The sequence below is a fragment of the Pyrus communis genome, chromosome 2, assembly GCF_041283825.1.
Source record: "Pyrus communis isolate YQ-2024b chromosome 2, ASM4128382v1, whole genome shotgun sequence".
In the NCBI taxonomy this organism is placed as follows: domain Eukaryota; kingdom Viridiplantae; phylum Streptophyta; class Magnoliopsida; order Rosales; family Rosaceae; genus Pyrus; species Pyrus communis.
The window spans coordinates 21,128,763-21,141,505 of NC_142566.1; the positions used below are offsets into that span (position 1 = coordinate 21,128,763).

General features: G+C 36.2%; 2 protein-coding genes and 1 pseudogene across 3 annotated transcripts; 2 read left to right on the plus strand and 1 right to left on the minus strand.

Annotated features, from left to right (window-relative positions):
- Positions 1 to 2,633: 2,633 nt before the first annotated feature.
- Positions 2,634 to 5,006, minus strand: LOC137748927 (putative methyltransferase TCM_000336). Its single transcript, XM_068489118.2, has 4 exons — positions 4,873 to 5,006; positions 4,172 to 4,579; positions 3,654 to 3,926; positions 2,634 to 3,014 (listed from the first exon to the last, which is right to left on the minus strand). The coding sequence occupies exons 1-4, from the start codon at positions 4,945 to 4,947 to the stop codon at positions 2,679 to 2,681; spliced, it is 1,092 nt and encodes a 363-aa protein (XP_068345219.2). The 5' UTR covers positions 4,948 to 5,006; the 3' UTR covers positions 2,634 to 2,678.
- Positions 5,007 to 6,260: 1,254 nt separating this feature from the next.
- Positions 6,261 to 8,183, plus strand: LOC137748143 (heavy metal-associated isoprenylated plant protein 43). The gene is made up of 2 exons (XM_068488234.2): positions 6,261 to 7,178; positions 7,543 to 8,183. Exons 1-2 carry the CDS (start codon positions 7,094 to 7,096, stop codon positions 7,737 to 7,739), a joined length of 282 nt encoding a protein of 93 aa, XP_068344335.2. The 5' UTR covers positions 6,261 to 7,093; the 3' UTR covers positions 7,740 to 8,183.
- Positions 8,184 to 8,936: 753 nt separating this feature from the next.
- On the plus strand, positions 8,937 to 11,930 carry LOC137748142 (toMV susceptible protein tm-1(GCR26)-like; annotated as a pseudogene). Its single transcript, XR_015957096.1, has 6 exons — positions 8,937 to 9,235; positions 9,308 to 9,965; positions 10,430 to 10,635; positions 10,726 to 10,940; positions 11,036 to 11,255; positions 11,576 to 11,930. The product of XR_015957096.1 is annotated as a toMV susceptible protein tm-1(GCR26)-like (transcript).
- Positions 11,931 to 12,743: the final 813 nt, after the last annotated feature.

Consider the following 12,743-nt stretch of genomic DNA (forward strand, 5'->3'; position numbering starts at 1 on the left):
TATAAATAGTACCTTATGATTAGTTTATTTTGTGTGCCTCACCATTAGTTTAGAGTTTTCCCTCATTGGATTTTGGGTGGGGTCACCGTTTGGAGCCATGAGTGTGTAGCAAATTCATGGTTCATTTTTTCGCCAATTTGGTGAAAGTCAATTTGTGAGAGAGAGCAATTTGGGAGAGACTACTCCATTTGTTCGAGATCTCTACTCGTTTGGTTTAATTAGGGCAATTAAACACTCTTTTGTAATCTCTGTTTGTTTAGTGAAATTCCTCGCCGTGCTTCACCCATGTACGTAGGCTTACGTTAATCTCTTGTGTGTCTTTTGAGATTGTTTGGTTTAAATTTCGTCTACGACATTAATATTTAATACTTTGACATAATTGATGCATAAAAGTATAACATATAGGTGGTTGAGGGGACTTTTCCTAAAGAAAAGTTGGTTGGATCATAGCTTGGGTGGCTTCTGTAATTGACAAAACTTGTCACTTGTAAGGGTGGTCTGGTCTGTGCTTTATGGAGGACCTATACCAGGCTCTTTGCTTCTCTTTTTCAATAATTGTCTTCATCTTTTGCAGCCAGATATTCTTGCTCTTTCAAATATCAAACAACAAAAACTAGAACAAACATGTAATAACAGGTTCTAAATTGTAACCAAGCATCCCTCCATTGGTGAGAAGGGAGAAAGCTAGAGGAACTGGACTGTTGCTCTTCAGTTACACTAGAAAAGAAAGGGATAGATAACTAAATTATCGCTTAGAGATCGCAAAAATAGTCAAAGTAGGATTTCCCAACCATCCATCATCTCCTTCGTTTTACCTTAATGAATCTTATGTATTTTTTTTTTTTTCAAAGAGAAATCTATTTCCACTAGAAAAAATCTTAGAAATAGACTTATGTCAGAAAAGTTCATAGCTTAAATAATTAAGAATATTTGTTCATGTATTCGAAACTACATTTTAAAATTTTCATTTAAATGTAAGAAGAGAAGATATCATTAAATCGATCACTCCTCATTAAGACATTGACCCCAACCAAAATATATATATATATATATATATATATATATATATATATATATAAAAGAGAAGGCAAAAGTGGTGATGCTTTCATAATTCCAAAATATCATTCTCTCCACAAAATTGTCCTTTTAAAAATATATTATTTATTGTTTGGCTTCTTTGGGTTATATATATTTTTTCAAACAAAAAAATGAATAAAAAAATGACAATTGCGACACGCGTATTCATTTCGGACTTAAAGTCATAAAGCTTAAAAAAAACCATAAAATAGAGTGGACGGTCAATGAGTGGTGCAACATTATTAGGCTTTTATCTGTTGCAAGTGAAGTTTGTGTCTTTGATAGTTTGAAATGAAATTATGAAATGTTGGGAAATTTTAGTATTTTAGGTTTATTTGATTGTTTGGTTTTTTGTGACTTTACTATTTGAGCCTAGTCCATTAGATAAGAGTTTTATTTGTTTGTTTATTTGGGATTCAGTTTTTTACTTCTCTATAAGACCAACTCCAACTATTAGATTTATACCCAAATATTTAGCTCCATTAAAAGATAGAATTTAGCTATGTGAATAGTGAATGTCACCCGTCACTTTGTACTACTGTCTAGTGATATTCCTTTTCATTTGTAAGTGAGAGGTTTCAGGTTCGATTCTCACCAAATGCGTGGTTGAACCACATTATTGTGGCAAACTTAGCCTACTCCCCCACCCCTTTGGTATATACTATCGTTTGTTCCAAAAACATTTAAAAAAAAAAAAAAAAAAAAACAGTGAATGTCACCCAACCCTCCAAATCTAAATTTCAAGACCCAAAATGTATTAATTGTTGCAGAATGGTTTTAACTCTAAGTTGTGCTTTTTTGGTAAAGATTTTTTTTTTTGTACCTTTGAGTTATGTTACCTTAATTTAATTTTACAAATGTTTTAACCTAAAAAATTTAAATTTCAACAAAAATTACAAAATCGAACAAATCACACCAACCAAACTTCAATACACACACCAACCAACCAATTTTCAGCTGTTGGATCTTGGATCTTTCTTTTTACCGTTGGATTTGACAAAAACAAATATGAACCGTTAGATCGATTTCAAAGAATAGCCCAAAAAAAAGAGTTTGATCTGGACTATTGATAACCAATTGTCTTGAACGCCGAAGGCCATAGTTACTATTGGGTCCCTATCACGCGGGCCCAGTTGTCGACTACTAACGCTTATAGTCAGCCACATTTGTTAAAAAAAAATGTAGGGCCCCCTCAAGATTAGGTCACCCAAATTTGGGTTTTGATTGGGTCCAAATCCAAATTTGGTAGGTTTGGGTCTAAGCTTTGGCGGTATTTTTTTTGTTTAAATCCAAATATTTGGGGTTGGGTTCAAGAGTTGGAGTTTGTCTAATTAGAGTGTTTTGTTATTTAGTTAGAATAAGTCACTCACAATGTAGTCTATTTGAGTTATGTAGCAGTCTCGTCAATTTATACTTTAATAGTGTTCTCTTCCGTTTAGTTGACTGAGTAATCTATTCATTTTGTAAACCACTTGTTCGTTCGTCTGTTATGCGTACTATGATTTTCATATATGCAAGAAGTAGAATTTGCATTGCTTCATCATTCCAAATCAGAATTAAAAACCACAATCACAGTGGGATCAGATTAATTACTTGGGCAATCAAAATTTCTTAAGTACAACCCCAAAAGTGATGGGCTTAATGTCTTCTTTAGCAGTTTCCTCATCCACCAATCTCCCAAAATTTTCAAACAAACTGTCCAAGATTCCTTCTCCAAAATGCTGCCCTATCATGGATTCTTGAATAGCCCTCACAGTCATTGCAACTCTTGTTCCATAGCTCTCATTGTTCTTGCCATGCCTATGATCCAGCCCAAACATCTCAAACCTCTCCAATTCAAATGAACCTTCCTTCCTCACTTCATCTTCTATTTCTTCTCTGGATGGAGCATAGAAATGCACATCATATGAGTCAAGCCTTTCCTCTTCAACATCTCCCTAACAAAAACAAAACAAAATTATTCTCAACTGGTTAAACACATTCATGTAACTCTAAACATGTGCTTATATATGTTGGATTCTCCCTCCCCTAATACCAATTATATATTAAAAAAAAAAAAAATTAAAGCTCCATAATATGAAGTGTCTTAATTTAGACAAAATCAACCAAGACAACATCCTAATGGCATGACCACACCATGGTTACCTCTAATACCTATCTTAATTTTCATTTTAATGACTGCCTCGTGCCATTCTGATATTGGTTTATTTTTATTTTTATCACTTTTTCCATCTTCAGACAGATGGCATGTACCATGTGACTGGTGGTGCCACAATGATTCTGTCGTGGTTATGAAGACAAATTTCTTTATATTTTGGAGTTTTTCGGTGGGAGCGGGCTTCTCTGCCCTCCACTTCCTATACATTTCTATTTCTGTTTGTTTGTGCGATTACGGTTAGTTTACGTTAATATTTTATATTATTGTTATTTTTTATCTTATTATATCTATAAAAAATTAATATAAAATATTGAGATAATATAACTGTGATCGCACAAAATAGAAAGGAATGAGAATGTATGAGAAGTGGGAGGGTAGAGAAGCCAACTCCTTCTTGGTGTGCTTTATAAATTAGTACCTTGGAAACCAAAATGGCAATGGACTGAGAAACAAGCTGCCAGAAGAAACAGTTGCCTCTGTCGACATGATCTGGGCCACTCCTTCCCAACAAGATAAGCACCATTCTTCCTCCTGCATCCAGCTCCTCGGACCTTGACTTAAGGAACAAAGTGAAGTCCTCTTGAAATTGCTTGAGGTAAGCTTGAGAAACTCCAACAGGGCTTGATTCAGAAATGTAAACACTTCCTTTGTTTATAGACTTCCCCTCTTTGCAGTAAAGCTCTGGAGGAACCTGCATGGCATTATGGTCAAACAGACTTGACCAATCTGCTCTAGAGCAGTTATTTTCACACTCCCATTTTCTCTTTCTGCACTCATCCTCTTGTTTCTCTCTCTTTTATAGACTATAAAAGAAAGAGAGGAGTGCCGGAGGAGAAAAAAGAGTGTGAAAATCACTTCCCGATGTTCTAAAGTAAAAAGGCAAAATAGATTTGAATTTTTGAAATAAGAAATGAACCTAAGAGTAACAGATCTTACCCTGGATAGCCAGTGCAAACTGTAGGATGAGTAGACAAAGTGCAAGGAATTGTTGGGGAAAAGTCTGCCATAAAATGAGCCAGGATAGGCTCCTATATAAACAGAGGGAGATTTCCCATTGTTTCTTTCTTTGTTGAGGTCTTTGGAGAAGTCTGGCAAAGCCTTGAAGATTGAATTGAAGTCATTGGAGGGAAGGTCATTGAGGTAAACTCTGAACTCTTGTGATGGTTGGAATGTTCTTCTACAAACACCTTCAACTGCTTCAATGATTTCTTTGATGATTGATAAGGTGTTGGGTCCAGATGAACAGCCCAAATCAGCTATGCCTAAGCTCTTTGGAGTTGTGGTGAGGTAAAGTTCTTGTATTGCCTCTAAAGTTATGTTCTTTACCATATCAGATGCCTTCTTCTGTTGATCAGAATTAGAAAGAAAAAACATATAATTAGGGAAAAAAACATCGTGAACACACATATATAGGGATGTGATATCCACACACTTTTTTTTATTTTTTACACATTCTTCTAATTTTTGATCGTTGGATCGGATGAATTGAAGAAGATCAAAATGCAGAATTAACAAGGGATGTGTGAGAAGTAAAAAGAGATGTGTAGATAACACTCATAAATAAATAAATATATATATATATATATATATAGAGAGAGAGAGAGAGAGAGAGAGAGAGAGAGAGAGAGGGAGAGAACCTGGAGTGAAGAATTTCTGGCATAGCTAGTAAGGCCAACTCCTCCAGTCATGTGGAAGACATTCTCTACATCCATGCTAGCTTGTTGAAGTTGGCTCTCCACTGCCCTTGAATTTGGTGGAGTTTGCTTCTTTATTGGTATTTTAAAGGCAAATTCACATGATCACATCTTTCCACTTTTGGCGCAACTATGTATATACATACATATTCTTTGTCCTGGTAGTTCATATGGCATAAACATACAAATAATTCAAGCGTCATGATTATGGTTACAGTTACGGGTTGACAATATCTGGTGCTTATGAGAAGTGATGACGGAGGCATTATCCTCAGTGGGGGTAGATTATTTAGGTGCTAAATTCATTTTAATGTATATCATGATTATGGTTATAGTTATGGCTTGACAATAGCTCGTGCTTATGTAAATTATAAAGATCGAGACACTCACATGGAGATATATATCCTTGGTGGTAGGATAGATTATTTCCGTACTAAATCCATTTTAAAATATATCAAGTGCCATGATTTTGAGTACAATTATGACAATAGCTAGTGCTATGAGAAGTATAATGACTGAGGCACTTACATAGAGATATATCTTTGGTAGTAGGATATGATATCTGAATCCACCTGTTTGAAATATATCTACGGGTCATGATTTAAACCATCACGATTTTAGATAGTGTTGTGACTTTACAATAACTGATGTTAAAAGAAAAACGTGGTCAGTTAGACATGCACATAAAAACATATCCTTGGAGATAGAGTAGAATCTTTCAGTGCTAAACCATCTTAAACATGGACAATCATTGCAGTGCTTAGTTTGAACATTAGAGAAGATTCCTACCCTAGTTGCCTAAGCATGACACCCGTGCTAAACAGACACTAACTATGCTTAATTAAGATAGTACTTGTCTCATAATTCTGATTTGACTCATATTTTTCACTTTCGCTTTTCAGTTAAGCTGCTGATATGAAAAGCTGTTTTGTTGGCCAATGGCTGATTGTTTTCGTGAACAATGAAGTCATTAATGGTTCGTACCGTAAGTGCAGGAAGATAAGGCTCTCTCAGAGGGTTGTGGTTGGTGTGCTGCGCTATAGTTGGCTTTGGTCCCAAACATCCGCAAGTTGTCTGGGCTGAAGCAACTTTTTTGAGACTTGAGAAAATCACTACACTGCATAGCATGCATGGTTTTGAGATATTTGTTGTCCATATCTTGTCACAAATAGCACGCTTTGCCGGGACACCTGTCGACTGAGGGGGCAGTAACTGGTGCTCATGAAATGGGTATTTGAGTTGCTGCAGCAGATTCAGTAAACATATAGTGAATCATAAGAAAGGGATTCTCTTCTGACTATATTTTTACATTAAAAAATTAATACTAGTATTATTTATTTTATTTTTTATTTTATCTTTATCGTTAAAACTCAAAATTTTCAAAACATTTTCATTAGTTTTCTTTATATTAAAGTCATTTTGGACTCATAAAGTGAGGACAAGGATTATATATAGAGCATAACATATAATCAAAATAGCCCGTTCTTTGATTTGGATAACTTATTTGTCAACATATACTTCTGTTTTGTTCTCTCGTACATATTTTTCTATTTAGCTTGTGTTTTAATTTTCCTCACACAAATTGGTGTATCTAATATAAGTTATATATGTTGGTTGTTGGTTGATAGCATGGGGGAATCTAATTGTGTCAAATAAAAACAAGGCAATGAAACATATAGGTCGTTGGCTCATTTGGATGTGCTTTTACAATGATTGAAAAGACTTTTAGAGAAAATGTTTTTGAATTCCAAAAGCACTTAAAGTGTTTTATGCAAGAAACACAAGTTATGTGCTTCTTTCAGGAAACACTTAATGTGTTTTTCCATGATTTACTTGCTTCTTTACTAAAGATTGGTTCTAAAAATATTTTCACTAAAAACGATTTCAATCATTTTAAAAATACATCCAAACGAACTCTTCGTCTCCTACAATTTAACAGGCTTAATTTTGATCAAGTTGGTGATACAAAGCACATGTTGGCTAAGTACGGTTTTTATATAAATTAAGGCCAATTGGACAAGCAATCGACCAGCTAAGATGAGCTTATCTAGCTAGGGAGGTGAACAACCCAAAGCTCCATATATTACACCGTCTTTATAGCTAGTTCAGAGAGAGAGAGAGAGAGAGAGAGAGAGAGAGAGAGAGAGTAAGCTCTAGCTCTTCAATGGTACAAAGGACTGTCCTCAAGGTTGATATACAATGCCAAAAATGCCAGAGGAAGCTTCTCAAGGCAGTGTCTGTCCTAGAAGGTAACAGAATCATGTCCCCTCTTGAAACTTGTTTCCATAATTTCCCTTGGCATAGATTAGTTATGCTTGCATCACTTGTTAGTCATTCAAAATAAGATTAATCAAGATTTATAGTATGAACGTACGTAAGTATACGATATGTGATATTGTCAGCAATCTATAGATGCATAAGCAATTGCTAATCATTGATTGATAAAGGCCTCCCACAACTTATCATCACATCAATCAATAATTAAAAATCTCTCATACACGTGTGGACAATTATACCGAACTAGAACTCTAGAGTTGATCATTAGGCATTTAAACTTCAAAACCAAAAATGTACAGTACTATTTGTCATATTAATCATCTCTGATCATTTCAGGCGTGGATAAACTTGAAGTTGATGCAGCCAAGGGAACTTTGACGGTTACAGGCGACTGTGATCCCTATGAAATAATTGTTCGAACTAGAAAAGCATGCAAATATGCCGAAGTAGTGAGTATTGGGCCTCCTCCTAAACCTCCAGAAAAGAAGCCCGAACCGAAGAAAACTGAAAAAAAAAGAGCAGCAGAAAACTGAAGAAAAAGACCAGAAGGTCGAGCCCTGTTACATGCCCTATTATTGCCCTGGGCCATGTCAAAGGTGGGGCATTGTGAGGGCGGATCCCTGTTATGACCACAACCCTTCCTGCTCTATCATGTGAAAAAGTCAAATAATCAACCTATGGTCAATTTGTCAAGTTCAATAATTTTATGTGGTGGTTGTATGATCAATTTGTTAGTTTGGATTAGGGTTTGTTAAGCTCTCATTCGAGTGTTGATTGGCTATAGATTTTTAATTGTTGATGCATGTGGTTTTTTAATATGATATACATGCATCTATGTTAAACATCGTCATTTTTCATGATGATTGACCTAATTATACTCTAAAAGTCATGTGATTTCGATTCGTAGACAAGAATAAAATTGAAGGATGTAAAAATTAAAGTGATTATGTTGATGCCATTCAACTTCTTCACACGCACACCTTATCATTTATCTCTCGTTGATTCTATTTTGTTGGAATGCTTGGATGGACTTGTTGATTGTTGCATAATGCCTTCACATTGATGTTTGTAAATAAGCAAGAACTAGACCTCAAACATCTAAAAGAAAATGCGGGTCCTAGGTTAAAATTTCGTTGTTCTTTCAACTGCTCGTATTGCTTTGATTTTATCTTGGGAGTGCTGCCAATAGCCATGGAAATGATTAAAGATGATGTTGGAATGAAAGAATCGACACAGAGAGCTTGAGGTGCATGTTTAGCAAATAAGAGTGCATGTACTTTCGTTGGTGTTGGTTAGGCTAGAGTTTTAGAAGATGGTTTGCAAGAAATTTTGGTGGGGATGAGGTTTTTGCTGTGGTGTGATTGGAATTTCTAAGTGTAAGAGTGGAAATTAAGCATGATGTTGGCTTTGTGTCCGATCTAACGAATCTCATAACGATTAAATTTTACATAAAATTTAATTACTTCTAGCCTTTTATTTTGTTTGATGATTCCTTTAAATAAATATGTTCTATGTCTTCTGTTAGTGTTGTTGAAAGCAGAACTAGTAATTAGAATATGAAGCTGTAACAAGGTCATACTATACAATCTTGACAGGAACTTCAAAATTTTTTTTACAAATTTAGTCACCTTAACATTATCTAATTCATAACAACATAATAACAAATTTAATCTCTGTGTGGTAGTACCCGATTTGTAAAAAACATAATAATTTCAGGTTGGTGACGTGGCTCCTAAATCCAAACCTCATCTGAAATTGCAGATGTACCAACCACCGCGGAACGCGCGACATTTTGGCTCAGTCGTTTCTTCCAGAAGCCGTGTCTGTGAGCTCCGATCAAGTAAGACTGAGTTCCCACTCGGTCATCCTCAACCCAGTTCCATAACTCGGACACTTCGAAATGCCGGCCAATAAAATCCCCCGGGTTTTCTGTTTCGGAACCGCCGATACGAAGCTCGACGAGCTCCGATTCCTCGCCGAGTCGGTCCGATCCCATCTCGATTCTTTCTCCGCAGCTTCCTCGCTCAAGGTATATCCTTCTCTTTCTTTCTAGTTTTTGATAATCCGATTCGGATTCGCAATGTCGATACCGAAACTACAGGTCAAAGTCTCGGTGGTGGACGTATCGGCAAGTCGGACCGAGACCGATACAAATCCAACCGATTTCGAATTCGTTTCGATAAAGGAGATTCTCTGTCACTATTCTGAAGCAGCAGCCGATCAGCTTCCGGTGGACAGAGGCGAAGCCGTAGCTGTAATGAGCAAAGCGCTCGAGAACTTCCTAACCAAAGACCAAAAGGACGGCGTTTTAGGCGGAGCCGTTGGTCTCGGGGGCAGCGAAGGCACGGCACTGATATCCTCCGCCCTAAGATCTCTCCAATCGGAGTGCCGAAGCTGATCGTATTGACCGTCGCAAGCGGGCGGACGGATCACTATGTAGGGACTTCGGACCTGGTGTTGTACCCATCGATAGTTGATGTGTGCGGCATTAATAGCTGAGCAGGGCCGTATTGAGCAATGCTGCTGCTGCGTTTTGTGGGATGGTGGTTGGGAGAGTTGGGAGGGGCGGAGATTCGGATGGTGGCTGTGGCGGGGTGGAGAAATCAACGGTGGGGCTGACCATGTTCGGGGTGACGACTCGGTGTGTGAATGGGGTGAAAGAGAGATTGGAGAAAGAAGGGTATGGAACATTGGTTTTTCATGCCACTGGGGTTGGAGGGAGAGCCATGGAGTCTCTGGTTAGAGATGGGTTCATAAAGGTAAGGTCTTTTTGTTGGAAATATATTCATTTGTATGTTTTGGTATGTTAAATTTGAAAATTTGAAAATTTGTTTGAGTAGAATTACTTGAATGGACATATAAAAATGTGAACTTAGTAAAGCTTTTGTTAAAGAGAACAGTTTACAGAACGAGGGAAGTTTTGATTGTTTGATTGTTGAAGCTCGAGATATGCCTTGTTTCGCTTAGTTTTAATGTAAATTCTTGAAAAGATGTAGGTATTTTAGAACTCACTGCGAAGCCTAGCCTACTCTTACTTATTAGTATATATAATTTCATTTCATTTAACTGTCGACAGGTACATGCATTGTTTGGTTTCCGTTGCAGTTTGCTATGTGCCAAGTTCAAACCCTTATGTAGTTTCATTTCATTTAACTTTAGTGTTGAGTTGTCCTTTTTGTGTAATTTTTGTTTATTCGGGAGGTTTCCTTGTTGTTTTACTTAGGGTGTTTTCGATATCACAACAACAGACGTTGCAGACGATGTGGTTTGGGGTGTCATGGCTTGTGATGCTTCCCGCTTTGATGCCATCATAGAGAAAAGGATTCCTTTAGTACTAAGTGTTGGAGCTTTGGATATGGTAAACTTTGGAGCTAAGGATCCCATACCATCGAATTTCAACACAGAAAGAATCATGAACATAATAAACAGGTAATAACCGGTAAGTCTCTAAACATAATATAACTCTAAAAGGATTGTCTGTGTGTGGATAACTCGGAAAAGATAGTCATCATTTTTCAGGTTTCACTCATGAGAACCACTGTAGTCGAGAACAAGAAATTTGCTGGCTTTATAGCAGATAAGTTGAACAAATCATCATCAAAGGTTGTTGTTTGCCTACCACAAAAGGGTATCTCTGCTTTGGATGTACCAGGGCAGCCTTTTCATGATCCAGAGGCCACTGCTTCTCTAACTACGAACTACAGAGGCTGATCCAAACAAATGAAGATCGGAAGGTACAATTATTTCCCATTGAATGGTGCCTTTTTTTAGTTTCTTTGGTTTCATGTGCGGACCAACATTGCTATTGAAAATAGTGCATTTTTAATAGGTAAAGGTGTTCCCTCGTCATAAAAATGACCCTGAGTTTGTAAATGCATTGGTGGACTCGTTTTTAGAGATTAGTACAAAGAGTTATATTCAGTGTACTCCGAAAGTTTCTACTCCTGAATCGAATCAACAAGTTCATGAAAGTTCTGTTTCCAAGATATACTTGTCAAGCTCTGAGACTGTTCCACGTAACCTGAGTGACTTCCCAGATGCAAGACCAGGTTATAGTTTGAACTGTATTCATTTTCTTTGTGACATTACATATCATTGGGATGTTAAAGTAAATTCAGAAACGTATTGATATCCCCCAGAGTGCATGTGTTGTATTATATTGTGTCAGGTACATAAACATACTAAATCCCTATTGTGTTGATTCCACAACAGAAATGCAATTACGTTGGATAGTTTAGGAAAGGGATGATAGTATGTAGTGATTGAAAATTACGGCAACTTTGCTCAATGAATAGATTAGAGCTGCAGATTTTGTTTTATGTCATCATTGGAGTCGGATCTAACCAGTAACCTGTTACTTCTGTGACAGAAACTTGGCAAGGAACTAGAGTGGTATTGCAGCAACTCAAAGATCAAGTAAACAGAGGAATTCCAATTATAGGGGCAGGTGCAGGGACAGGCATATCTGCAAAGTTTGAAGAAGCTGGTGGTGTTGATCTGATGGTGGTTTACAATTCAGGGCGCTTTTGCATGGCAGGAAGAGTTTAAAACAAAGATATAGAATTCCGTGTAAAAAAAGAGTTTAAAACGAATGGTTTGATCGGTCAAAGGATGATTTTACTTTGAGGTCCAAGTTAGTTTGGCTAGGAAACTTTTATTTATTAATTAGTTTTCTAGATTTGTTCGGACACCTAAATTAGTTAAAGAATTTAATTTCTGCACTATTATATTTTAGCAGAGTCTTTTCTAGGTTCTCACGTGATATATTGGAGAACACAACTTTTGGCTTGGGAGCTCGGTTTTGGATAGGGAAGACAATTCTAACCGTTAAACCCGATAATCGTGGATAATTATCCGAATGGATTGAATTTGAGTATGAAAATTTGGGTATATTTTGGGTATGGGGAAAAAATGTGAATATTATTCGGTTATAGTTTTGATTATGGTTATAGGGATTCCTAATCTATATTTGTACCCAAATCCAAACCGAATAATATATAATATAATTATATGTATATACATGTATATATGTATCTTCATTATTTATCGAATCCATTACCTTGAATAAAAATTGCATTGTGTGAGTTGCATTTTGTGGCAAAGTTCAAAAGTTTTGATATGAATCAAAATCTACGAGAATTTAATAGTATTTATACGAGATATCAAAGATCAACCAATGTTATCAATGTTTAGCTTTAATTTTTATGTTTTACAAGATCCATTAATTAAATCATTTTATACATCAAATATTTAATAACGAAATTAATATTACTAAATTATCATGCGTCAATTTGGCGAATATATTTTTTGTATTAATGAAGATGGATATAATCATTAACCGATGAGAAATCTATTATCCGGTGGGTATGGTTATGGATAATAACCGATGGTTAATTTTCGGTTATGGATATGGTTAATTTTTGTGATTATGAGGATGAATATAACATTTCCGTCCCTAAACCGATTCGTTTGTTTGACTGAGATCACAAACTTTAGCGTGAATATGTAGTTTCTTTTCAATTGCTTATGATGTTATG